The sequence below is a fragment of the Trichomonas vaginalis genome, chromosome III (genome assembly GCF_026262505.1).
Source record: "Trichomonas vaginalis G3 chromosome III, whole genome shotgun sequence".
Taxonomy (NCBI): Eukaryota; Parabasalia; order Trichomonadida; family Trichomonadidae; genus Trichomonas; species Trichomonas vaginalis.
Window position 1 is genome coordinate 15,791,439 of NC_067205.1, and position 23,974 is coordinate 15,815,412.

The window sequence follows — 23,974 nt, forward strand, 5'->3', positions numbered from 1 at the left end:
AATAGATGTTTCAGATTTTTATGACTTCCAAGCATTCAGAAATATGTGTCCATTTCGAGACTATAACAAAGCAGTCGAGAATTTGAAACGTTTAGTCATTTATGTCGACTCTGCCCCAGAATGTTATGTCATGAAAGAATGGGATGTTGTCTTTAACAAACCAAGAGCAACAATAGTGTCTGAACAAGAATGTAGACAGAAACTTAAGAAAATAAAAGTTGTACAAGTTGGAATGAAGATGTTAGATGCTTGGGATATCTTATTGTCAAAGTTAGAAGATTTTTCAGTTCGTGGTATAAAGTTTTATACACCTTCTCCAAACTTCTATTCTATCTTCACTGGATATAAATATGAACAAGTAGAATGGAAAGAAAATATTATAGAAGCTTGGTTAGACCATGTCAAAGAAATTATATGCAATGGAAACGAAAAGGTTTATGAGTATATCTTATGTTGGTTTGCAAACATCTTACAACATCCAAGTGCTAAAAATGAAACTGCTCTCATTATAATTGGAAAACAAGGAACAGGTAAGAACACATTCTTTACAGATATCTTGTGCAAACTGTTAGAAGGTTATTCGAATCCGAATATGACAAACTTAGAAAACATCTGCGGTAAATTTAACTCTTCAATAGAGAATATGAAACTTATAGTATGTAACGAACTTCAAAGTATAGATACAACAAAAGTTTTGAACTCAGATGCTTTGAAGAGTCTTATAACAGACAAAGTTGGAGTTGTTGAAAGAAAATATAAAGACCAAAGAGTTTGTGAAAATGTTGCAAACTTCATTATGGTTTCAAACAATGCTGTTCCGATGAAGTTAGAAAGTTCTGACAGAAGATATGTAGTTGTCAGAACGTCAGAAGCTCATATGCAAGATACAGAATATTTTGACGACTTAGCAGAAACTTTGACATCCGACTTTTACAACCACTTGTTCTCATATTTCATGACATTAGATATTTCAAAGTTCAATCCAAGACAAATTCCACATACCGAAGAGAGACAAACATTGTTAGAAGCAAACAAGAGTGTATATGAACTGTTCATAGATGAAACTGACTTTGTGTCATTAGATGAAAGGTCATTGTACGATTCGTATAAACAATATTGTCAAGAATATGGTTATATGACAGCTTCTAAACGAACATTCTTGGCAAATGTCAAAAGTCTTTTAGACGTACAGAATGGTGTATATACAAAGAAAAATTTTTCTGAGTAAATTTTAAAAAAAAATATTTTTTTATCCGATAGAAAAGATGACGAAATTCATCTCAGTAAACAAGTACATGTCAGGACTTAAAGAAGAACTAGACCCATTCACATATTTGAATGTTTACTTCTACCATTTTGAAAAGTCTTCATTCAGCAAAGTTTGGAACATCGAACCAGTTAAGTTTGCTATTGTGACTAAAAATGGTGCGAAATTTGAAGACTTAGACATAGAAGGTTTGTTAACAGTCAAAGAAAGTTTTGACAGAAGGTTCTCAAACCTTAAAGAAGGCAAAGCATACAAACTTGTTATACCTTATGAACCAAAGAAAGCAGACGACTATGAATATTATGAGTCTAAGATAGTTGAAGTTCAAGGTAAATTGGGTAAAAAGATTTTAGAGTCTAAGCCAGTGTTTACTCCTAAAGAGGAAGAGAACATTGACATTGACCCAGAAATGTTCTAAAAATAAAATTTTATTTTTACATGTCAAATTTCTTTTTCTCTGGAACTGGCTCTGGTTCTTTCTTCTCTTCTTCTACTTTCTTTTCTTTCTTCTTCTTCTCTGGTGGAGTTATGTCAAATTTGGCGCAACCATATTTATGTAAAAGTTCTTTGTCCTTTAATAGCTCATCTATTCTGTTTTCTATTTCATCTTCAAGAACAGCGCATGTGTCTTCTTTGCATTCTAAGAAGTTTTGTTGGACTTCATCTTTCCAAGAGGCGTCATCTCTGTCAACAAGTCTGTCATTGACAAATTTTAAGACTGCTCTGCTTAATGTTTTATGGTTCTTGTCATATTCCCAGAAACAGAACTTTAGAACAAATTCACCTTTCTTGTTTACACTATGTAAGATTTTATGGTCGACAGATGTTTTGCTGTCGAAAAGCTTGTCTCGAATATAGATAGCGAAATCGCTAGACATTTCCTAAAAGATAAAAATTTTAATTTTTCTAAAAATATGTTAGAAAAAAAGTTTGCTGACATTGACAAAAAATTTGAGAATGTTTTAAATAAGAACAAGAGGAAGTTGGAAAATGCTCAGATAAAACCCATACATGACAAGTTCCTATTTGCTCAGAATGGTATAACAGGTCTAATTGCACCACCTGGGTCGGGTAAGACTTTCACTTATCTTAAAATGGCTGCACAACAACAAGAACTAGATGAGAAGAACCCATTCTATGAGTTAGTTGTTATTTGTAGTACTTCTGGTCAATTTGACCAAACCGTCAATTCGTTCAAAGATATTATAAAAAGTCTAAGTTAGTATGTATAAAAGACTCTGAGTTGTTAGATTGGATAAAGAAGTACCAAAGAAGAGTTTTGAAGTACAATGCTATAAATGAGTATGTCAATTCTAAGTTTAAAGACCCAAATGAGGAAATGCAGAGAATATTAGAGAAGAAACACTTCAGAAACAAACAGAAAGAGATAGAATACATTTCGAAGAAATTGCAATCTTACGATTGGAAGACTTACCCTCACAGATGTCTTCTTATCTTAGATGACTTTGCTTCTCATCCTTTGTTAAAGAACAGAGAACAAGACATGTGTCGAATTCTTAAGAAGCTCAGACACTTTAACATCTCAGTTGTCATTTGTGTACAGACAGCAAAGAGTTTAAGTAAGGATGTTAAAAGAATACTTACTGACATTATACTTTTCCCCGGATTGTCCGAAGACGATTTCATGGAACTTATGAAAGAGTCCATGGCAGGTAAGTTTGACAGACATGAACTATGGGAGAAGTATAAAGTCATACAAGACCCTCATACTTCTTTCAGAATTCATATCTACGCGAACAAAGTTCAAATTGTAAAAAGTCAAGCTTGAAAAATCTAAGTGTTTAGTCTTAGTAAGTCTGTTGTGGTGCTGGGGCTGTCGGTTCTTCTGGCTTTGGAAGGCATTCAGGAAGAGGAACGTCAGTCATCCGTTTGTGTCCTGTCGGAAGGAAAAATTTTTCCTGTCGGATGGAAAAACTTTTCCTGTCGGATGGAAAAACTTTTTCTGTCGGAAGGAAAAACATTTTCTGAAGTTCGACCAAAAAGTTCTCAATTTTCGAAAATTTGAATGGTTTACGGACGGACAACTGGAAGAGTTCTTCCTGTCGGAATGAAAAATTTTTCCAGTTGTCGGGAAAATATTTTCCTGTCGGATGGAAGGACTCGGAATGCCAGAAGGATTTGACGAGGCAATTTACCTAATTGAGCTACTTGAGCCATCTGAAGTCAAGCGTAAAAATAAAGAGTGCAATTTACTCTACTTGTTTGAAGTTGTCAAAATACTCTGTTATTTTTTCCTTTAACAATGGCAAATCTTCTTTGAAGGTAAGAATTGTACAACCTTTCATATCATAGTGTGTTTGCCGTAAAGTATCTTGAACTATTTGTTTCACATCTTCATTTGGTGTCATTGAAATCGGTAAGTTTTCGCGATAGAACCAATTTCTGTCAGATTTGTAAATCTTAGCAAGGTCGTAAAAGCTTTTGTTGTTTCTTCTGACTAAATGCAACATAACCATATCTTTATCTTCTTCATTTTCCATCTCTTCAGTATAAATCATATACTTATAGTTCTTTTCCTTACCTTTTGGTACCGAACGTGGTATTCTTTTCTGAATGCTTTTGTCTTTTGCTTCAATGACTTCATCTTTTGCTTGAAGTTTCTTTTCCATCTCTTCACGTTCTTGTCTATGAATTTCGTCAAGAAGTCTGTAAATATACCAAGCATAACGAGGCGAAGCCCACATTGCAACAGCATTTACAAGAAGTCTATGTACATAATATCCTCTCAAACCATTTGGCAAATTTTTACGATTTTCATGAGTTTTAGGCGACCCAGAAAAAAGTCGGTCTCGCTGTGCTTCGCTCAAAAGTTCTTGTGTGCTTTGGTTTTTGAACCAATCGTCTGTATGTTTGGTATCTGGAGCAAAACATGCTGTCAAAATACTTTGCATTTGGTACATATCGTCTTTGACCGAACGAATGAGACGGAGTTGTTTGTTAAACTGAACCCACTCATATTCTTCATTTATAGCTTCATGGACTATAACTGTTGTTGTGTTCTCTGTTGTTGACATATCTGTCTTTACATACAAAATAAAAAAAATATTTTATAAAAAACTAACTTTATTTTTTCTATCTTAAGGAAATTCATGAAATTTGGTCATTTTTCATCAAAAATATATTTTAGGTGAAGCCCACATTGCAACAGCATTTACAAGAAGTCTATGTACATAATATCCTCTCAAACCATTTGGCAAATTTTTACGATTTTCATGAGTTTTAGGCGACCCAGAAAAAAGTCGGTCTCGCTGTGCTTCGCTCAAAAGTTCTTGTGTGCTTTGGTTTTTGAACCAATCGTCTGTATGTTTGGTATCTGGAGCAAAACATGCTGTCAAAATACTTTGCATTTGGTACATATCGTCTTTGACCGAACGAATGAGACGGAGTTGTTTGTTAAACTGAACCCACTCATATTCTTCATTTATAGCTTCATGGACTATAACTGTTGTTGTGTTCTCTGTTGTTGACATATCTGTCTTTACATACAAAATAAAAAAAATATTTTATAAAAAACTAACTTTATTTTTTCTATCTTAAGGAAATTCATGAAATTTGGTCATTTTTCATCAAAAATATATTTTAGGTGAAGCCCACATTGCAACAGCATTTACAAGAAGTCTATGTACATAATATCCTTTCAAACCAGGAGCCAAATTCTTGCGATTTTCATACGGAATCTCTTCTCTCGGTTTTCCGAGGGAAGCAAGCATATGAGGAAATTCATGAAATTTGTTGCTGAATTCAATAAAAATATATTTTATGTGAAGAGGTGAGATCTCACCTGTTTTTTCACCTAATTTTTCACCCCAGTTATTTTATAAGCGTTTTACATGGTAAACGTTATTTTTGGAATTTTGTGAAAACTCAACGGTTTGACACAAGCCATATGCCATTTTACTCAGAATTTTGTTGCTGAATTCAGCAAAAATAATGTTTAGGTGAAGAGGTGAGATCTCACCTGTTTTCTAACCACTTTTCTAACATGGTCTAAAACACACAAAACTCATGAATTCTCGTGAATTTCCTTAAGATAGAAAAAATAATGTTTATGTTAACATGTTAGATCTAACACGTTTTCTAACCTCTTTTCTAACATGGTCTAAAACACACAAAACTCATGAATTTTGTTGCTGAATTCAGCAAAAATAATGTTTAGGTGAAGAGGTGAGATCTAACACGTTTTCTAACCTCTTTTCTAACATGGTCTAAAACACACAAAACTCATGAATTTTGTTGCTGAATTCAGCAAAAATAATGTTTATGTTAACATGTTAGATCTCACCCATTTTTTCACCCGTTTTCTAACATAACTATTTACAAGCGTTTTACATGGTATATGTTGCGATGGTTCATGACTTTAAACAGTTTTGTAGCTTCTATTTCTTCTTTTAGTACATCGAATGTTTTAACAATGCCGAAGGTTTCTTTATACTTCTTCTTGACGTCAGATAATAGGAAATCGTCAGCAGTTGGATAGTTTTTGTTCAGAAATGTCAACATGTCCATTTTATCTTCTGCTGGTTTCTCTACTTCTTTCTTTAAGTCTGCATAGTCGTTTCTCATACGTTCTATCTCTTTGACGGAGTAGTTATATTTCCTAATTGCTGCCTTACATTTTGAACATTGCGGGTTCATTTTTGCGTTATACATTGAAATAAAACCAGCTAAAACAACTAAAGCGTCAATTGCTCTCTTCATCTCAAAAGCTGCTGGTTTTATTTGTTTGTTCCATACTTTGCCTCTTCTATCTTTATCTCTTATCTGCCATACACATTCTGCAACTAATGAAACAAAGTTGTCGTATGTCTTAAATTCTTCAGATTTATATATGTCAGAAACATTCTTATATACCATATCGCAATCTTTGTCCATAACCTTATGGTTGCAATGAAAACCAAGGAATTCATAATTTACTTTACGTATGAATTTCTTAATTTCTACTGAGTCAGTTGGTTTCACTTCAATTTCGTCGAATTCAGGAATAGTGAGTTTTTGTTGTTGGATTTCAGGTAGTTTAGGCAAATGGTCAATAATGTCCTGCATTTCATAAAGATATTCTTCATTTGTTTCATCTTTCGCACTACAGTCTAAATTACTTGTTAAAAGTTCTTGCTTTATCTTCTGGATTTCTGTTTCAAAAGTATATGAAGAAGGAATGAAGCTTTTCATTTCTACTAACATTGACGTAGGATTCATAACTAACGAGTTTGGTGCTGTTGTTTGAATTGTTGTTGTGCCGATTGTTGAAATCATATCTTTTATACAAAATAAAAAAAATAAATAAAATAAAACTAACTTTATTTTTTCTATCTTAAGGAAATGTCAAAATTTCATGATTTTCGAGAGTTTTAGACCATGTTAGAAATGAGGTTAGAAATGAGGTTAGATCTAACATTCTAACATAAACATTATTTTTTGGTGTAAATTTCATGATTTTCGAGAGTTTTAGACCATGTTAGAAATGAGGTTAGAAATGAGGTTAGATCTAACATTCTAACATAAACATTATTTTTTGGTGTAAATTTCATGATTTTCAAGAGTTTTAGACCATGTTAGAAAAAATGTTAGAAATGAGGTTAGATCTAACATTCTAACATAAACATTATTTTTTGGTGTAAATTTCATGATTTTCAAGAGTTTTAGACCATGTTAGAAAAAATGTTAGAAATGAGGTTAGATCTAACATTCTAACATAAACATTATTTTTTCTATCTTAAGGAAATTCATGATTTTCGAGAGTTTTAGACCATGTTAGAAATGAGGTTAGAAATGAGGTTAGATCTAACCATCTACCCGACATTCTCGTCAAATACAAAAAAATGAAGAATAACTTTCACTTTTTCATTATATAACTGTTATTTTTGACGAAGTGAAGGTTGACACTTCGTCAAAAAAATCCCTGAAATCATATCTTTTATACAAAATAAAAAAAATAAATAAAATAAAACTAACTTTATTTTTTCTATCTTAAGGAAATTCTGTATAAAATTCTTGAGTTTTGTGTGTTTTCTACGATGTTAGAAAACAGGTGAAAAAACGGGTGAGATCTCACCTCTTCACCTAAACATTATTTTTGCTGAATTCATGAGTTTTGGTTGAAAGAATACGGTGGAGCCAAAAGTGGCTCGACCTCAAAACAAGCATTTTGTGAAGAATATAGCAACAGTCTGAATTCCGGCGGTTGCTTTTTATACAAAATTCAAGATTTTCGAGAGTTTTAGACCATGTTAGAAATGAGGTTAGAAAACGTGTCAGATCTCACCTCTTCACCTAAACATTATTTTTGGTGTAAATTTCATTGACTGACTGATTGACTGACGGCACAAAGTGGCATAACGAAAACATTAATATATAAAATTCATGAAAATTCAAGAGGGTGAAAAAACAGGTGAAAAAACGGGTGAAATCTCACCCGTTCACCTAAATTATATTTTTGGTCCGGGAACAACTTTCTCAGTAAACATCTCATTTTAACTCACTTTTTTAATGTTTTTTGTGAAAGTGTCAAAAATAAATTGTTTTCATGAGTTTTCTACGATGTTAGAAAAGTGGTTAGAAAACGTGTTAGATCTAACATGCTAACATAAACATTATTTTTCAATACTTTTTCAGCACTTTTCCGTAGTTATATATGAAAGATAATTCGAGATAAAAGTCATAGTACAATGGAATAATATGTTGCACACCATTTGTTGTGAACCAAACTTGAAAGTCAGAGAAACTGTTACTAGGTGGTTCGTAGAATTTAGAAGCAAAGTCATAAAAGTCCTTACCAATACATAGAAAACTATTGTTGCTTGAACTGAAACTTGCATGACACATAACATTTTGAGGGTCAAACACGTTTCTATAAACCATCAAATCTGTTGGTGGAAGTATAAATTTAAATGGACCATCTGGTGGTAATGGTTCGTTCTGGTTTAGTAACCGAAGAAATTGTGCCCAAGAACGTTTGTCTACTTCCCAAAATAAAAACTCTGTATCTCTTGGAGGGTTAATTTCAATCTTTTGAAATGAAACGGTGGAGTTGACTGTCATTTCATTCTTACAAGTAAAAAAAAAAATATTTTTTTTTAAAAAAACCAACTATATTTTTTATTCGGGAAAAATTCATGACAAAACATTTACGATGAAGTTTATTTCCTGGACTGTTGTCAAAATGTCATGTTGTCACACTTTTCAGAGAAGTTAAAATGACCAGGGACCGAGGACCGAGGACGCTGGTGACACCTTCAGTTCTTCAAAACATTTACGATGAAAGTCATGACAAAAACATATACGAAGAAGTCATGACAAAACATGTACGATGAAGAAGTTTATTTCCTGGACTGTTGTCAAAATGTCATGTTGTCACACTTTTTCAGAGAAGTTAAAATGACCGAGGGACCGAGGGACCGAGGGACCTGGTGACACCTTCAGTTCTTCAAAACATTTACGATGAAGTCATGACAAAAACATATACGAAGAAGTCATGACAAAACATGTACGATGAAGAAGTTTATTTCCTGGACTGTTGTCAAAATGTCATGTTGTCACACTTTTTCAGAGAAGTTAAAATGACCGAGGGACCGAGGGACCTGGTACACCTTCAGTTCTTCAAAACATTACGATGAAGTCATGACAAAACATGTACGATGAAGTCTTGACAAAACATGTACGATGAAGTCATGACAAAACATTTACGAAGAAGTCATGACAAAACATTTACGAAGAAGTCATGACAAAACATTTACGAAGAAGAAGTTTATTTCCTGGACTGTTTGTCAAAATGTCATGTTGTCACACTTTTTCAGAGAAGTTAAAATGACCGAGGACCGAGGGACCTGGGGACTGGTGACCAAAAACCATCTACCCTAAAATAAACTGTAGGTGCTACCATGTTACCATGTGCTACCAGGTCAACTAACATCTTTTTGAAAATGGTGACAACATGACATTTTGACAACAACACAGGAAATAAACTTCATCGTATATGTTTTGTCATGACTTCATCGTATATGCTTTGTCAAGACTTCTTCGTATATGTTTTGTCAAGACTTCAGGGATTTTTTTTGACGAAGTGTCAAAGTTCTCTTCGTCAAAAATAACAGTTATATAATGAAATTTGGTCATTTTACTCAGCAAAAATATATTTCTACCATAAAGTTTCACAAGCGTCTTACATGAATTGTACGATGTATATTTGAAATCCTAAACAATTTCGTAGCTTCGATTTCTTCTGTCAGTATGTCAAAAGTTTTCACAATGCCGAATGTTTCTTTATATTTCTTCTTGACGTCAGATAGAAGGAAATCGTCAGCAGTTGGATAGTTTTTGTTCAGAAATGTCAACATGTCCATTTTATCTTCTGCTGGTTTCTCTGCTTCTTTCTTTAAGTCAGCATAGTCGTTTCTCATACGTTCTATCTCTTTGACGGAGTAGTTATATTTCTTCATTGCTGCTTTACATTTTGAACATTGTGGGTTCATTTTAGCATTGTACATTGAAACCTTACCTGCTAAAACAACTAAGGCGTAAATGGTTTTCTTTAACTCAAAAGTTGCGGGTTTTATCTGTTCGTTCCATACTTTACCTCTTCTATCTTTATCTCTTATCTGCCATACACATTTTGCAACTAACGAAACAAAGTTGTCGTAGGTCTTAAATTCTTCAGATTTATATATGTCCATGAAATATACCATATCGCAGTCTTTGTCCATGACTTTGTGGTTGCAATGAAAATCAAGGAATTCATAGTTTACCTTTCGTATGAACTTCTTTATTTCTACTGAGTCAGTTGCTTTGACTTCAATTTCGTCGAATTCAGGAATAGTGAGTTTTTGTTGTTGGATTTCAGGTAGTTTAGGCAAATGGTCAATAATGTCCTGCATTTCATAAAGATACTGTTCATTTGTTTCATCTTTCGCACTACAGTCCAAAGTACTTGTTAAAAGTTCCTGCTTTATCTTCTGGATTTCTGTTTCAAAAGTATATGAAGAAGGAATGAAGCTTTTCATCTCTACTAACATAGATGTTGGGTTCATGACTAACGAGTTTGGTGCTGTTGTTGCTAACATGTTCTTACAATAAAAATAAAAAATATTTTTTTAAAAAAACTAACTTTTTTTATTTCGGGAAAATTCATGAGTTTTGGTTGAAAAATACGGTGGAGCCAAAAAGTGGCTCGACCTCAAAACAAGCATTTTGTGAAGAATATACCAACCGCCAGAATTTCGACGGTTGCTTTTTATACAAAATTCAACGGGTGAAAGAATACGAAGATGAAGTCATGACAAAACATATACGAAGAAGTCATGACAAAACATTTACGAAGAAGAAGTTTATTTCCTGGACTGTTGTCAAAATGTCATGTTGTCACACTTTTTCAGAGAAGTTAAAATGACCGAGGGACCGAGGGACCTGGTGACACCTTCAGTTCTTCAAAACATTTACGATGAAGTCATGACAAAACATTTACGATGAAGTCATGACAAAACATGTACGATGAAGTCATGACAAAACATTTACGAAGAAGTCATGACAAAACATTTACGATGAAGTCATAACTGCCTTCCTCCTGTGTTGTTGTCAAAATGTCATGTTGTCTCATTTTTTCAGAGAAGTTCGTTTAACCGAGGGACCGAGGGACCTGGTGACACCTAAAAACCATCTACCCTAAAATATATTTTTGCCGAATTCAATAAAAATAAATGGTTCATTTACTCACAATATTTTTGTACAAAACGACCCCAAACTTTTAACTTCTTTTCTGCAGCTTCTAATGCTATCTTAGCGAGTTCATATTCTCTAAATTCTCTCTTTAAATCTTCTTGTTCCCATTGGTCTAGTTCGTATGGAGAATCTCTATAACCATAACACATCTCATGTTCATGTTCTATTTGTTTTTCGCACTTTTTTCTAACTTCTTGTTCGAACAAAGGTTTAGCATTCTCTACTGTATCTTCAAGTTCTTCTTCATCTAATTTCTCATGAACTTTCTTGTCTATGGAGTCCATAATTTTTCCAACTGCTATACAATATTTTGGAGAAGCCCACATTGCTATATAGTTTATAAGTCTTGGGTCTACATACGTTCCTCTAACCTGTTTGATTTCATCAGGAATTCCTGCATGAATTTTGTATAAAAACCAACCGCCGGAATTCCGGCGGTTGCTATATTCTTCACAAAATGCCTTATAATACTCTTCCCAGGACTTATTTTCCAACAACTTTCTAAAGTCTTTCCTAAACTGCTGACACATCTTTGTTACATTTATATAACCATCCTTGTCTCTACGTAAGACTTCAATACCGTTATAGGTGCCTTTTGTGAATGTTTCGCCATTAGATTTGTTCGTGAACGTTTTTGCTTCGACTGTCATTTCAGTTCTTACAATAAAAATAAAAAATATTTTTTTAAAAAAACCAACTATATTTTTTATTTCGGGAAAATTCATGACAAAACATTTACGATGAAGTTTATTTCCTGGACTGTTGTCAAAATGTCATGTTGTCACACTTTTTCAGAGAAGTTAAAATGACCGAGGGACCGAGGGACCGAGGGACCTGGTGACACCTTCAGTTCTTCAAAACATTTACGATGAAGTCATGACAAAAACATATACGAAGAAGTCATGACAAAACATGTACGATGAAGAAGTTTATTTCCTGGACTGTTGTCAAAATGTCATGTTGTCACACTTTTTCAGAGAAGTTAAAATGACCGAGGGACCGAGGGACCGAGGGACCTGGTGACACCTTCAGTTCTTCAAAACATTTACGATGAAGTCATGACAAAAACATATACGAAGAAGTCATGACAAAACATGTACGATGAAGAAGTTTATTTCCTGGACTGTTGTCAAAATGTCATGTTGTCACACTTTTTCAGAGAAGTTAAAATGACCGAGGGACCGAGGGACCTGGTGACACCTTCAGTTCTTCAAAACATTTACGATGAAGTCATGACAAAACATGTACGATGAAGTCTTGACAAAACATGTACGATGAAGTCATGACAAAACATTTACGAAGAAGTCATGACAAAACATTTACGAAGAAGTCATGACAAAACATTTACGAAGAAGAAGTTTATTTCCTGGACTGTTGTCAAAATGTCATGTTGTCACACTTTTTCAGAGAAGTTAAAATGACCGAGGGACCGAGGGACCTGGGGACCTGGTGACACCTAAAAACCATCTACCCTAAAATATATTTTTCAATACTTTTTCAGCACTTTTCCGTAGTTGTATATGAAAGACAATTCGAGATAAAAGTCATAGTACAATGGAATAATATGTTGCACACCATTTGTTGTGAACCAAACTTGAAAGTCAGAGAAACTGTTACTAGGTGGTTCGTAGAATTTAGAAGCAAAGTCATAAAAGTCCTTACCAATACATAGAAAACTATTGTTGCTTGAACTGAAACTTGCATGACACATAACATTTTGAGGGTCAAACACGTTTCTATAAACCATCAAATCTGCTGGTGGAAGTATAAATTTAAATGGACCATCTGGTGGTAATGGTTCGTTCTGGTTTAGTAACCGAAGAAATTGTGCCCAAGAACGTTTGTCTACTTTCCAAAATAAAAACTCTGTATCTCTTGGAGGGTTAATTTCAATCTTTTGAAATGAAACGGTGGAGTTCATCTTGTCATATTCTAGTTTCAGATAGTATGTTCCATTTAGTAAAGAGTCGTATTTTTCTTGAAATTCCCAATAGTATTTGTTCATTTGAGTTTGAAAGTCATTTAGAGTTTTCTCAAGACTTTCGTCTGAACGAACTGTAAAGATTCTCATTTCGTCAAATTTGTCTATTAGACCATCAGAAATACTGCCCATGAAAATATACTGCGAACATAAATGAGTTAGCTATTTGAAAACAAAACTCTTCTAAATCCTATTGCCTTTGCATCTGAAGGACTTTGAAGCCAACGAACTGGATAGTCAAACCTGTATACTCGGGATGAAATTTCTTCATCTGAAATAGTCCTACCAGCATTTGTAAAGATATAGTCTAACGGTTTTGTATCTGCTACTTTTGTTCTTTGTTTTTCAACCTGAAGCATTTAATATATGTAAAAATATATGTTTTAAAATGGTATGCCATTTCATATTTCTCATCTAACAAACATGTTGTCTGACTGCTTGAGGGTTAGGTTGGTACCATTCGAACTTGACACTTGCAATTCCTTCAATTGCATTCAAAATGTCTGAGTCGGAGTCAAACATTTGTTCTCTCTTTGTAGTCTTGAAAGCGTCAAGAAGTTGTGCGGCTGTTGTGACATTGCCATGTGCATAGTAAATGTGACCATCCAAATCTGTTATGGTCAATCTGAGATTGTATCCTTTCTTATTTCCGTCTTGTATGGCAGCAAGTACACCCATGAAGCCTTCTTTGTTCTTTCCTTCGTCAAAGTTTACTGTAAAGGTTCGACCAGAAGTAATTTGACTTCTAACTTCACGGTACTTTTCATATGCATATCTTGTTCTTTCCATGGGAGCATGTGTGTCTTCACCTTTTCCTTTTTTCCTTCTCAAAGGATGCAATTGTTCGTCATGTTTCCAGTAGAATCTGGCAAAGCCGTCGTGTCCCTCAACTTGAGGTTCACTAACATCGAAAGGCATGTCCATAAGACGTTCTTCTTCTAACCTCTCTAGTCTGTTTGGATAATTTGCACGTGCTGTTTCCAAATCCATTTCGTAGCGAAGACCAGACAATTTGTCATAGACTTTTATGGGTCTTCCCTTCCTATATTTAAAATTCTTCGAAACTCTCCAACCATATCTTTGCAACTCTGGTTTTATTCTAGCAGATTTTCTATCCATTCTATATGGGGGCATTTTTATAAAAATAAAAAAATATTTTTTTCTCTTTACTTTACATAACCGCCTGCTGCCATAAGTCTTTGACGCCAACCCATACCAGCTAATGAAGGTTGACTTGGTTTAGTTTCCAAACTAAACTTTGGTTTTGGTTTATCTTCAGTTTTTGGTTTCTCTTCTTCTATCTGTTTTTCGTCACTTTTCGGTTCCTTTGACTTTACCTCACCTGCAGGAACAGTTGTGTCGTCAACATCTTCATAAATATCATATGCCATTTGTTTTTGTTTTCCTTTCAACTTTTTGTGTTTGTTGTAAAGTTTAGAATATTTCGACTCTAAGTCAATGAGATGTTCTATAATGAACTGTTGGTCAGTGAAGTAAACTTTTCCATCTGTTGTCTCGAAAGCTCCTTCAGACTTCAATATTTATTTGTGAGAGTCTGTTTCTTTTTGAGATACTAGCCGTTCCATTTTTATGAAAAGTGACTTTGTAGTTAGAGTTTGTATTTCCAGACCTGGCACTTTCTATTATTGAATTTTTCTCTTCATCTGTAAGTTCTTTGACAGGTTTTGACAATGGTTCTGAACTTTTTGTTTGTGGTGTCAAATCTACCGTTTCAACTTCTTCGGTCATTTCATCTCAGTAAAAAATTTTAGTTTGGTTTGTTTTCAACTGGTTGTTTAGGTTTTTTAAGTCGGTCTAAAACTTCCTGAGGTATAGGAAGAACTTGACAAACACGTTGTGTAACTGCTGGAAGTCGACAAATCCATCTTGAACCCATTTGTCTCAATGCTGTATTGTTCATTTCATCTCAGTAAAAAACTTTACATTCCCCACGTTTGAGGCGGTTGAGGTTGGTTATTGTTTACCCATTGTTGTGCATGGTTATATCCTCTGTTAAAGAATCTTTCACCTTGGTCCATATAGTGTCCTGCTTGGTTATAGTAGTCATTTGCTTTGTTATAATAGTTTCCTGCTTGTCTTCCTACATTGTCCATCCATCCTTGAACTTTTCCTCTTGTTTCAGGATTTGGAATAAGATTTGTTGCATCTCGTGCTACATCCCAACCTTTCTGTACAGTTTGTATAATAGGTTGTGCTTTCTCTTTAAGTATACCTAATGTACTCAAAATCTTCCTTCCAACTCCAAATACACCTCTGGCTATTGTTCCCACTGCGGGCAAAAATCTGGATGCAACTCCTGCTAACGCGCCAAATAAACCCATTTCTTATGGGTTAAAAAATGACGAATCCAAACAAGGACCCCTATGTTTCTAAAGCGACAAAGAAAGCACTCATGGTAAAAATCTTTAGTTCAACACCAAATGCTTGGTTTATGGATATCTTGGAAAACATTCCGAGAGTTAGAACAGATGGACCACCATACTGGCTAATATTTGTCGGTCAAAACACAAGATACTGTGAAGCCATACCATTATGGTCCAAAAATATTTTAGATGTGAAAACTGCTTTGACAATATTCGTTGACAAATACCATCCAACAAAACTGACATCTGACTGTGAAAGTTCTTTCAAATCAGACGATGTAAAAAACTATCTGCGTTCAAAAAATGTAAACCAATATTTCATTGTCGACCAAAACCATTCTGCTCTTGGTGTCATTGACGGTTGTATAAAAATGTTAAGAGACTTAAACCAACCACAAGGTGGTGAAGCAAATGAAATGTCATATGACGACAAATATAGACACTTCTCCATGGCAAAGATGAGACAAGTTTTAAATATTTACAATAGCCGTAAACAAAAAGGTTTGGGAAACCACTCCCCCGAAGAAATGAAAAACAACCCTGACTTAGAGAAAGACTATATATTTAATAATTTAGTCAAAAGAGACAAACAAGAAAGAATGCCGGGCTTCAAACTTAAGAAAGGTGACAAAGTAAAAATAGAAATACCTAAACGCGACCCATATGAAAATACTATTGACTATGACAACAATGGGAACCCGACAGGTACTCACATTCGTGTTCGTAAAAATAGAAGAAAGTATACAAGAGAATATTATGAAGTTTTAGGCAAACATGGCAAAATGTACAGACTGCAAGCAGAAGATAAAACTACTATTGTCAGACCTCGTTTCAAACTTGTCAAAGTTCAAGGTGGTATACTTTCAAAGACAGTTCCTAACCAATATAAGACAACTCCTGACGAATATGCTAAAGAAGTGGAACATGACGACTAAGCATTTCTATACCATGCGTAAACTGTCATGTAAGGTGGCATGTAGTCTTTACTTTGTCCCGTTGTTTGTGTATATCCTGAAACGCGATGTGTATGGTTTCCTCCTCCCTCAGTGTTACTCCAGTAACAATTTATAGCAAACTGAACGTTGTCTTTAACATCATATCCTTTACCTTTTGTCATTGCTGACCAATTCCAATATCTATGACTATGCCAACCTGCTTGAGATGTACTTAAATCTATGTAGTGACTGTGTGCAGGTAAATTTTCACCTGAAATCGTTTTACTTCCACCTGTTTCCTTTGAAGAGTTTGCACAATACAAAAACCTGTCGACTATTTGAGTCCAAGTTCCAAAACCCAGAACTGTTTCTGGTCTGGTAGAGTTCATTGACGTATAAATAGAGCCTATAGGATATAATGTTTGAAGTATTTCTGTCTTTAATGTTTGAAGCTCTGTTTTGTCTGCTTTCTTGTCATATAAATCTTGAGCAGTGAATTTAATATTATGTTCATCCTTCATGACATAAACATCTTTACATCTAATGTTTTTCATCGTCGTTATGTCGTCATCCGATGTTAAACCTTGTGGAAAGTTAGGAGGTTTCCAATATAATACATCCCCACCAGTTTCTTCAACCGTTCCTTCAATACTTTCTATAGCAACAGTTGTAAAACTTGTATGTGTATGTCCAACGTCACTTTTCCTGTTTAAGGTTTCTTGTAAGTTTGTAATATTTGCAATGGTATGTGTATGTCCAACGTCACTTTTCCTGTTTAAGGTTTCTTGTAAGTTTGTAATATTTGCAATGGTATGTGTATGTCCAACGGCACTTTTACTGTTTAAGGTTTCTTGTAAGTTTGTAATATCAGATATAGAATGTATATGAGTCTTTTTAGAATATTCGTTTTCAGCTCTTGTCACTTCACTTGACATTTTATTGTCAACATATGTTTTGTCTGCTAGTTCAGGATGAGTATGTTCTTTGTTGCATAAGCTTTGTCAGCTCTTTCTTCTTCTTTTGCTATTGCATCGTCTACATATGTTTTGTCTGCTTTGTTGTCAACATCTGCTTTCAAAAGAAGTTCAGATATAGGTTTCTCGTTTAAAGTTCCTTTTGTTGGATTTATACAAACAGTATGGTTCTTCTTGTCTTGAAACAGAAACTCATCTGTCATTGGGTTTAATGTCAGTTTTAAAGTTTCCTTCTTTCAATGACTCAGATATCTTAGAATAGTTTGAAAAGTTTGTTGTGTTCTTATTTAGAGCTTGTATAATGAGTTGTCGGTTGTGTTGTATTTCTCTCATAGACGCTGTTTCATTTGACATTTTTATTCTAGATAAAATATGCTTTCAATAGAAAAAGAAAATTCAAGAGTTGCTACAACTAAACCATTAGATGAACTTTTTACTAATGTCGGTCAAAAGTTTGAGACAGAGACCGTAAAGCATGAAGGCTATCGTTTTGACTACCCGTTAAGATGGTTAAGAGACCCATCCGTCACAAAAGCTATTGGCTTTCGTAGAATGAAGTTCATTTCAGAAGCCATACATGGTTTCCCATTTACGGTCGGTTTTGAAGTTCGATACTATAACAAAGAAAAACGTATGTATGAGAAATTTGAACAGGGAAAACTTTTACAAGTGAATTTGCTTGTAAACTTAGAAACAACTCTTCAAGCTTTTCAAGAAAAAATAAACGACATCTATATCGAATATGCAAAGCAGTATAACATTGACGAAGGAGAGTACCATCTCGATATTATATATGACAGGAAAAATGCAACTGTTAAAATCAATAGAATAGAAGACCTTGGAGAAAACGTTTATATTTCTACAAAATATAACAACTTGGCATGGTATAGATTTATGAGGATGTTAAATCAGCCTGCAGAATATCCAGTACACCCGGACTTTTATGAAGTCGAAAACCCTAATGGAACATATGAAAATGTTTTCGACTCAGATGCTATTATCGTTCATGCTTCATTTTCTGGTGCGCAAAACTCTTTTTTATGCTTGGCAAATGACTTTTACGAAAAACCTACAAAGCTATATGAACCGCCGAGTGGAAGTATTTCAGACTTTCAAATATGGTTTACAACAGATGGAAGAAAAAGAATAATTCCATTATACCATGCGTTTTACTTAGAACTTAGTTTCATATACAACTACTATCGAACGGTAAAAATATAATTTTTAATACGGTTGAGGTGTTGGATTTGGTTGCCAACTAGACTGTGGTGCAGGTTCAGGCTGTTGTATAACAGGAGCTTGTTCTTCTGGTTCAGGGTCTTTAGGTATAATACCAACAAACTGACCTACTCTTTTACCAATATTTTTGACTCCGTTCCAAATTCCTCTTCCTACGGTTTTTATTCCATTCCATATACCTCTTCCAACATTTCGAAAGAAGTTTCCTATTCTTCCAAAGAAACCCATTTTACTATATGTAAAAATCTAATGTCCACCTAGTCTCTTACGTTTCCTGTTGAGTTCCATAGCATTCTTTAACTGGAGCTCATACATTCTGTTTCTCCTCTGGTAGAAAACATATTCTGGGTCAACTCCTGTGTTCGCGTCATCTGCATAAAGTTGTTTATATCCCACTTCGGGGTTTGTATAAAACTCTTTCCATCTCATATTTGCATACCATGGTGGCAAACCTAACGCAGCGTCATTTGACATGGCAGTTTGCATTTGTACATCTGTTGGCACTTGACCATAGTTTGCCATTGCAGTTTGTATTCTAACTTCATTTGGAATATTCTCTGGGTTTGGTTGTCCAGGTTGCTGTGCATTCGCTAAGTTCTGTGCGTCCATTTAATATTAGATAAAAATATCTCTTACGAGTACATATACTGAACATTTGCAGGCATTGGTTCATCTTCATATTCTCTGTATTTTTCTGCCACGTCAAATAAATAGATGACACAATGGAAAAAACCTAAAACAAGTAGTCCTATTTCAAACCACATTTACTTACTAGTAAAATTTCTTTGTTATGACACTTTCTCCGGTTTATAGGACCTCTCTCATATTCTATCTTGTCATATCTAAACTCATAGGCATGTATGTCCTCTAACCATCTCATAACGGTTTCCAAACCACTTTTATCGGATGTAAAGTAAAAGCATGGACAGTTATGTAAAACGTCTAAAGTTTCTAAAGAGTCTCTCAAAGTCCAGTCTACTTGGTATTGAAAATCGCATGTGTTATAGAACGGCGGGTCCACTATAAAGAAAACATTTTCCTTGTCTTTATATTTTTCATACAACTCTGTCCAATGACATCTCACAAACTCTATACCCTCAATATATTTTTCTATGTCCTCTTTGAAAACATTTGTATAGTTAAGATATAAAACGTTTGACATAAGTGTTTCAATGTCATGAACTCTTATAGAACCACTATATAATAGTCTAGCAGATATACTATCCCAGTCTATATATTCTGCTTTTTTCAAAACCTCTCTCACAATATTTTTCTTATCTAATGGTATACGTTCCATCTTACCTATAGGTATCTTTTCTTTTAACTCTTTCAATATATTGTTTGTGTCTGGTATATGTTTGAGACGGTCCATATAGTTGTCGAAGTCATTGCATATAATCTTTGAGTCTGGGAATATTGTATGGCACAAATGGGATATATAGAAACTTCCACCGAACAAATCTACAAATGTTAGACCATTCGGTAGTTTCTTAAGTTCTCTCAATATAATATCTTTACATTTACTCTTATTTCCAAAGAAGGGTAACGGTGGTTTTGTAAAATTCATTTATATATAATAATAAAAATGTTTTTTCCTGAAAAGTGACAGAAAAGGCTTCTCAAAGTATACTTCCTTGGAACGCCCGTAACTTTTCCTGTAGCGACGATAGACCCTTACTTGTCCGGACAAAGTTATACTAAACATCTTCAGGGCTAGAGGGCACGAAGTGCCTGGAGGCCCCACTAAAAAAAAAAAAAGTAGTGGGGTTGACAACAAGGGTTGCCCAAACTTCCTTTTCTTCGTGTTTCTCTTCTTCCTCTTCTTCTTCGTGTTTCTTTTCTTCCTCTTCTTCCTCGAAAATTCCTTCTTCAATTCTGTGTTCACGAAGTACGGTGTTGCATGTTCTGTCCTTTCCGAGTACCTTCCAGATGGCGTCTATCTCTTCGAAGAAACGGTAGATGAGTCTGGCAAGGTTTTGGTTCTCTATGTTGTATTGGCGCAAGGTTTCCGCGAAATCGTTCAGGACTTTCTTATTGGAAGCTTGGTTCGTGAGGACTTCGACTTTGAGATTGGTTATCTCTTCCATAAGACTACTTTGGAGAGTCTTAATGGTGTTTGTCAGATGAGCGTTCAATTGGGCAATTTGAATTTGAACTGGGCGTTTGTCTGGCAACCTTGAAAGGACATCTGCCATTGAGTTTGGCTTCGGTGCTTGTTCGGACATCGAAAAAATGAAGTGGTTTGAGAATGGCGGTTTTACTTCAAAAAGCTTGTTATGACAGTTATGTCATACAACAAGTTTAAAATAATATCTTGTTCTTCTTCTGAACGTTTGTTGTCTCTTCCGATAAAAGTTTCGAACATGAGAACCAAAAAACGTTTTTTGAGATTGCGGAAAAGTTCAGGCAAACGTTCATATTCTGGATATGTTGGGAGCAGTTCGAAACATCTGAGCTGACTTTCGGACAAAATTGGGACAATGTCAACAAATTCATCTTTGGTCGGACTGCTTGAAGGTAAGTCCCTTACATGTAAGTAGCTCTGGTAAAGTCTTCTCATTTCTGCTAACTTTTGGAGTATAGCTTCGTAGTTTAGAAGTTTTAATTTTAATTGTCTTATTCCACTCTTGACATCTAAACGGTAACTATCCATGAGGTCAAGAGTAGCTTTGGTAGCTTTAAGTGGAGCTATCTGTTCCTTGACTTCTGCAATTTTGGTTGCAATTGTGATTTGAGCTCCTTCAAGTTCGCCGTCTATGTCGTTCTCAACGTCTTCAACGATGGCTTGAAACTCTTCATCGGTCCATTGAGTTTGGTGTGGGACGAATTTAACTTGCTTCATTCAAAAAATGAAAAAAAATGTTTTTACTCTAAACGTGCCATATAGATGTTTGCTGAACTGGTTGGAGGTCGCCTTCTGAGGTTATGTAGAACGGCTGACCAGAGAAGTGAAGGAGAGACTGAATTGCCAATTTCATATGGGGTAGGGGGTTCTCCTTGTTTGGTATTTTTATCCAAGGACGTTTGTTTAGGAACTTAACAAGAGCTTCTCTTTTGGCGTCCTTTATGCCATCGTAGGCTGTCCCGTCTGGTATTTGAATTGGAATTCCAGTCGAAGTCTCGAGCTGAAGTGTAGACCTTCCAGAAATAGAGATGAACTTGACCTTGGGCTTCATTACCTTGCGCAAGTAGTCTTTTAAGCAGTCGTTAATTTCAATTAGGTAAATTGCCTCGTCAAGTCTTTCTTGCATTCCAAGTTCTTCCATCCGACAGGAAAATGTTTTCCCGACAACCGGAAAAAATTTTCCGGACAAAGGGAAAAATTTTTCCCGACGACAGGAAGAACTCTTCCAGTTGTCCGTCCGTAAACCATTCAAATTTTCGAAAATTGAGAACTTTTTGGTCGAAATTCAGAAAAAGTTTTTCCTTCCGACAGAAAAAGTTTTTCCTTCCGACAGAAAAAGTTCTTCCTTCCGACAGGACACAAACGGATGAGTGACGTACCACCAACCGAGTCCATTCCAAAGCCAGAAAAACCGAAAGCTGCAGAACCACAACAGTCTCCTCAGCAACCTCAGTTCCAGCAAGTACCTCCACCAAATTACTACCAATTTCCACCTCAATGTTACTACCCACCACAAGGCTTCCCGAACTACCCTCCTCCTCAGCCTATGCCCTTACTTCCCCAACCCTTGGATGTTCCAGCAAGCTCCACCCCAGCAATTCCAATTCCAATCTCAATCGAAGAGAGACCAAGACTTCGAAGAAGGTCTGAACCGCTTACGCAAAGAGTATGCTACAGCTCCAATGGAAGACGACAGGCTTTCAGTCTCTTCCCTCAAATCGACCGATTCGACTCGTACCACAGATTCGGTCAAAGACAGAGACGACTACCTCAAGCAGTCTGAGAGACTCTTCATCCTACAACCATTTACAGTTGGAGCTCTCAAGAACATGCGCAATTACGAAGGTCAGACACCAGCTGGAGACCGCAAAACAGACGTACTCGCAAGAGCCGTCCAGCTCGTCAAGACAAAGACTGAGATAGTCGACTTCATTCTTGCAGCTTGCCCATACAAGTAAAAAAATAAACAATTACGAGTTAAACTTTTTATTCTTTCTTTTCTGAGTTGTTTAGAGCTGGTTTCTCTTGTAGGAGCCTTTCGTACTCTTCCATGGTCATGTAATTGCGAATTTGGTACGCAATTCCAGGTTCGTTGTTTTTGAACCTTACGTATGTAACGCTTCCATCCTCCTCAGGGAAGTAAGCTGCTAACATCTGACCAAGTTTTCTCGGTGACTCGGAGCTCATTAAAAATGTCACTTTTTAAACGTTAAGTTTTTAGTCTTATTTTACCCTTTGTTTGTCAAGGTAGTATTGGAGCGCAATTTCTCCAAATTCTCTGTGTCGGAGTTCTTCAGCATTTTCCAAGGTGTACCTGGAGAACTCAAAGAAGTTGTCAAGAACATACTGCCATGCTGCTCTTCTGAGTTCGTCGGTATTTTGGAAGTGTTGCACCTTCGAGTCTTCTGACATGAAAAAAAAATGACCAAATTTCATTATATAACTGTTATTTTTGACGAAGTGAACTTTTGCACTTCGTCAAAAAATCCCTGAAATCATATCTTTTATACAAAATAAAAAATCTTACTCGCCTAAAACTCTATGAAAATCGTGAAAAAATGACCAAATTTCATTATATAACTGTTATTTTTGACGAAGTGAACTTTTGCACTTCGTCAAAAAAATCCCTGAAATCATATCTTTTATACAAAATAAAAAAATAACGTTAGTTTTTTTAAAAAAATATTTTTTATTTTGTATGTAAGGACAGAAAATGTTAAAGGTTGAGTTTGAAACAGTTAGAAAGATAGACAATGACACCAAAATGGTTAGAATTGGTGATTTAAACGTAAGATACTCAAAGAAATACAACAAATATTCTTTGTCAGACATTTTATCTCCATCTGGAAAGAAAACATACCATTGGGTTGGAATTGCTTCAACTCAGAAAATTTTGACAAGAAATCCTGAGCTTATGATATCGGTAAGATTCTGTGGAACTACAGCATATCTTATAGACAAAAGTCTTATACCAATAGTTTTGTTATGGTTAGACCCAGTTGTTGGATATAACTTCATAACACATGGTTCATTCGATACGGAACGTTGCAGTGAAGGCTTACTTTACATCGTTCAGAAACCGAAGGACTTCAATACAAAGAGATATAAGATAGGAAGAACATATAATATAACTCAAAGATATGACAGATACAGTCATAGAGTCAAGGTTGTGTTTGTTAACGATATGAGAGCTGCAGAAACAGAACTACTTGAAAAGTTTGAGAAAATGTATGGTGCTCCCACGAAAGGTAAAGAAACGTTTGAAGTAGATGAGATAGATAAAGCTATAAAATTATTTGACGAAGTTGCTGAAAAATACATGTAAAGCGTTTATTTT

At 35.1% G+C, this 23,974-nt stretch overlaps 21 protein-coding genes and 2 pseudogenes across 23 annotated transcripts, besides 2 other annotated features; 5 read left to right on the forward strand and 18 right to left on the reverse strand.

The window, feature by feature from the left end:
- Positions 1-17,195: part of a mobile genetic element that runs on past the window's edge.
- On the forward strand, positions 44-1,198 carry TVAGG3_0709120 (uncharacterized protein; the record flags this gene model as incomplete). Its single annotated transcript, XM_051243692.1, has 1 exon — positions 44-1,198. A coding segment is annotated over one exon (1,155 nt), but the record flags the coding sequence as incomplete, so codon positions are not given.
- TVAGG3_0709130 (protein of unknown function, DUF4108 family) lies at positions 1,266-1,685 on the forward strand (the record flags this gene model as incomplete). Its single annotated transcript, XM_051243693.1, has 1 exon — positions 1,266-1,685. One exon carries the CDS (start codon positions 1,266-1,268, stop codon positions 1,683-1,685), a length of 420 nt encoding a protein of 139 aa, XP_051090280.1.
- TVAGG3_0709140 (uncharacterized protein) lies at positions 1,702-2,145 on the reverse strand (the record flags this gene model as incomplete). Its single annotated transcript, XM_051243694.1, has 1 exon — positions 1,702-2,145. One exon carries the CDS (start codon positions 2,143-2,145, stop codon positions 1,702-1,704), a length of 444 nt encoding a protein of 147 aa, XP_051090281.1.
- Positions 3,076-3,249, reverse strand: TVAGG3_0709150 (uncharacterized protein; the record flags this gene model as incomplete). Its single annotated transcript, XM_051243695.1, has 1 exon — positions 3,076-3,249. The coding sequence occupies one exon, from the start codon at positions 3,247-3,249 to the stop codon at positions 3,076-3,078; it is 174 nt and encodes a 57-aa protein (XP_051090282.1).
- Positions 3,478-4,302, reverse strand: TVAGG3_0709160 (KilA, N-terminal/APSES-type HTH, DNA-binding family; the record flags this gene model as incomplete). Its single annotated transcript, XM_051243696.1, has 1 exon — positions 3,478-4,302. One exon carries the CDS (start codon positions 4,300-4,302, stop codon positions 3,478-3,480), a length of 825 nt encoding a protein of 274 aa, XP_051090283.1.
- On the reverse strand, positions 4,451-4,758 carry TVAGG3_0709170 (KilA, N-terminal/APSES-type HTH, DNA-binding family; the record flags this gene model as incomplete). The annotated part of the gene is made up of 1 exon (XM_051243697.1): positions 4,451-4,758. A coding segment is annotated over one exon (308 nt), but the record flags the coding sequence as incomplete, so codon positions are not given.
- Positions 5,603-6,541, reverse strand: TVAGG3_0709180 (organellar and viral DNA polymerase type B; the record flags this gene model as incomplete). The annotated part of the gene is made up of 1 exon (XM_051243698.1): positions 5,603-6,541. One exon carries the CDS (start codon positions 6,539-6,541, stop codon positions 5,603-5,605), a length of 939 nt encoding a protein of 312 aa, XP_051090285.1.
- Positions 9,436-9,987, reverse strand: TVAGG3_0709190 (organellar and viral DNA polymerase type B; the record flags this gene model as incomplete). The annotated part of the gene is made up of 1 exon (XM_051243699.1): positions 9,436-9,987. One exon carries the CDS (start codon positions 9,985-9,987, stop codon positions 9,436-9,438), a length of 552 nt encoding a protein of 183 aa, XP_051090286.1.
- Positions 10,010-10,344, reverse strand: TVAGG3_0709200 (organellar and viral DNA polymerase type B; the record flags this gene model as incomplete). Its single annotated transcript, XM_051243700.1, has 1 exon — positions 10,010-10,344. A coding segment is annotated over one exon (335 nt), but the record flags the coding sequence as incomplete, so codon positions are not given.
- TVAGG3_0709210 (uncharacterized protein) lies at positions 10,987-11,649 on the reverse strand (the record flags this gene model as incomplete). The annotated part of the gene is made up of 1 exon (XM_051243701.1): positions 10,987-11,649. One exon carries the CDS (start codon positions 11,647-11,649, stop codon positions 10,987-10,989), a length of 663 nt encoding a protein of 220 aa, XP_051090288.1.
- On the reverse strand, positions 13,395-13,769 carry TVAGG3_0709220 (uncharacterized protein; the record flags this gene model as incomplete). Its single annotated transcript, XM_051243702.1, has 1 exon — positions 13,395-13,769. One exon carries the CDS (start codon positions 13,767-13,769, stop codon positions 13,395-13,397), a length of 375 nt encoding a protein of 124 aa, XP_051090289.1.
- TVAGG3_0709230 lies at positions 14,147-14,729 on the reverse strand (annotated as a pseudogene). Its single transcript has one exon. A coding segment is annotated over exon 1 (583 nt).
- Positions 14,749-14,901, reverse strand: TVAGG3_0709240 (uncharacterized protein; the record flags this gene model as incomplete). Its single annotated transcript, XM_051243703.1, has 1 exon — positions 14,749-14,901. One exon carries the CDS (start codon positions 14,899-14,901, stop codon positions 14,749-14,751), a length of 153 nt encoding a protein of 50 aa, XP_051090290.1.
- TVAGG3_0709250 (uncharacterized protein) lies at positions 14,921-15,322 on the reverse strand (the record flags this gene model as incomplete). The annotated part of the gene is made up of 1 exon (XM_051243704.1): positions 14,921-15,322. The coding sequence occupies one exon, from the start codon at positions 15,320-15,322 to the stop codon at positions 14,921-14,923; it is 402 nt and encodes a 133-aa protein (XP_051090291.1).
- Positions 17,196-17,645: 450 nt separating the features above from the next.
- On the forward strand, positions 17,646-18,275 carry TVAGG3_0709260 (uncharacterized protein; the record flags this gene model as incomplete). The annotated part of the gene is made up of 1 exon (XM_051243705.1): positions 17,646-18,275. A coding segment is annotated over one exon (630 nt), but the record flags the coding sequence as incomplete, so codon positions are not given.
- Positions 18,276-18,497: 222 nt separating this feature from the next.
- Positions 18,498-18,740, reverse strand: TVAGG3_0709270 (serine threonine-protein phosphatase family; the record flags this gene model as incomplete). Its single annotated transcript, XM_051243706.1, has 1 exon — positions 18,498-18,740. The coding sequence occupies one exon, from the start codon at positions 18,738-18,740 to the stop codon at positions 18,498-18,500; it is 243 nt and encodes an 80-aa protein (XP_051090293.1).
- An 18-nt stretch (positions 18,741-18,758) lies between these two features.
- TVAGG3_0709280 (uncharacterized protein) lies at positions 18,759-19,121 on the reverse strand (the record flags this gene model as incomplete). Its single annotated transcript, XM_051243707.1, has 1 exon — positions 18,759-19,121. The coding sequence occupies one exon, from the start codon at positions 19,119-19,121 to the stop codon at positions 18,759-18,761; it is 363 nt and encodes a 120-aa protein (XP_051090294.1).
- Positions 19,122-20,209: 1,088 nt separating this feature from the next.
- On the reverse strand, positions 20,210-20,737 carry TVAGG3_0709290 (uncharacterized protein; the record flags this gene model as incomplete). Its single annotated transcript, XM_051243708.1, has 1 exon — positions 20,210-20,737. One exon carries the CDS (start codon positions 20,735-20,737, stop codon positions 20,210-20,212), a length of 528 nt encoding a protein of 175 aa, XP_051090295.1.
- A 437-nt stretch (positions 20,738-21,174) lies between these two features.
- TVAGG3_0709300 (uncharacterized protein) lies at positions 21,175-21,354 on the reverse strand (the record flags this gene model as incomplete). The annotated part of the gene is made up of 1 exon (XM_051243709.1): positions 21,175-21,354. A coding segment is annotated over one exon (180 nt), but the record flags the coding sequence as incomplete, so codon positions are not given.
- A 23-nt stretch (positions 21,355-21,377) lies between these two features.
- TVAGG3_0709310 lies at positions 21,378-21,778 on the reverse strand (annotated as a pseudogene). Its single transcript has one exon. A coding segment is annotated over exon 1 (401 nt).
- A 541-nt stretch (positions 21,779-22,319) lies between these two features.
- On the forward strand, positions 22,320-22,595 carry TVAGG3_0709320 (uncharacterized protein; the record flags this gene model as incomplete). Its single annotated transcript, XM_051243710.1, has 1 exon — positions 22,320-22,595. One exon carries the CDS (start codon positions 22,320-22,322, stop codon positions 22,593-22,595), a length of 276 nt encoding a protein of 91 aa, XP_051090297.1.
- Positions 22,596-22,623: 28 nt separating this feature from the next.
- On the reverse strand, positions 22,624-22,824 carry TVAGG3_0709330 (uncharacterized protein; the record flags this gene model as incomplete). Its single annotated transcript, XM_051243711.1, has 1 exon — positions 22,624-22,824. The coding sequence occupies one exon, from the start codon at positions 22,822-22,824 to the stop codon at positions 22,624-22,626; it is 201 nt and encodes a 66-aa protein (XP_051090298.1).
- Positions 22,825-23,544: 720 nt separating this feature from the next.
- Positions 23,545-23,962, forward strand: TVAGG3_0709340 (organellar and viral DNA polymerase type B; the record flags this gene model as incomplete). Its single annotated transcript, XM_051243712.1, has 1 exon — positions 23,546-23,962. A coding segment is annotated over one exon (417 nt), but the record flags the coding sequence as incomplete, so codon positions are not given.
- Positions 23,963-23,966: 4 nt separating this feature from the next.
- Positions 23,967-23,974: part of a mobile genetic element that runs on past the window's edge.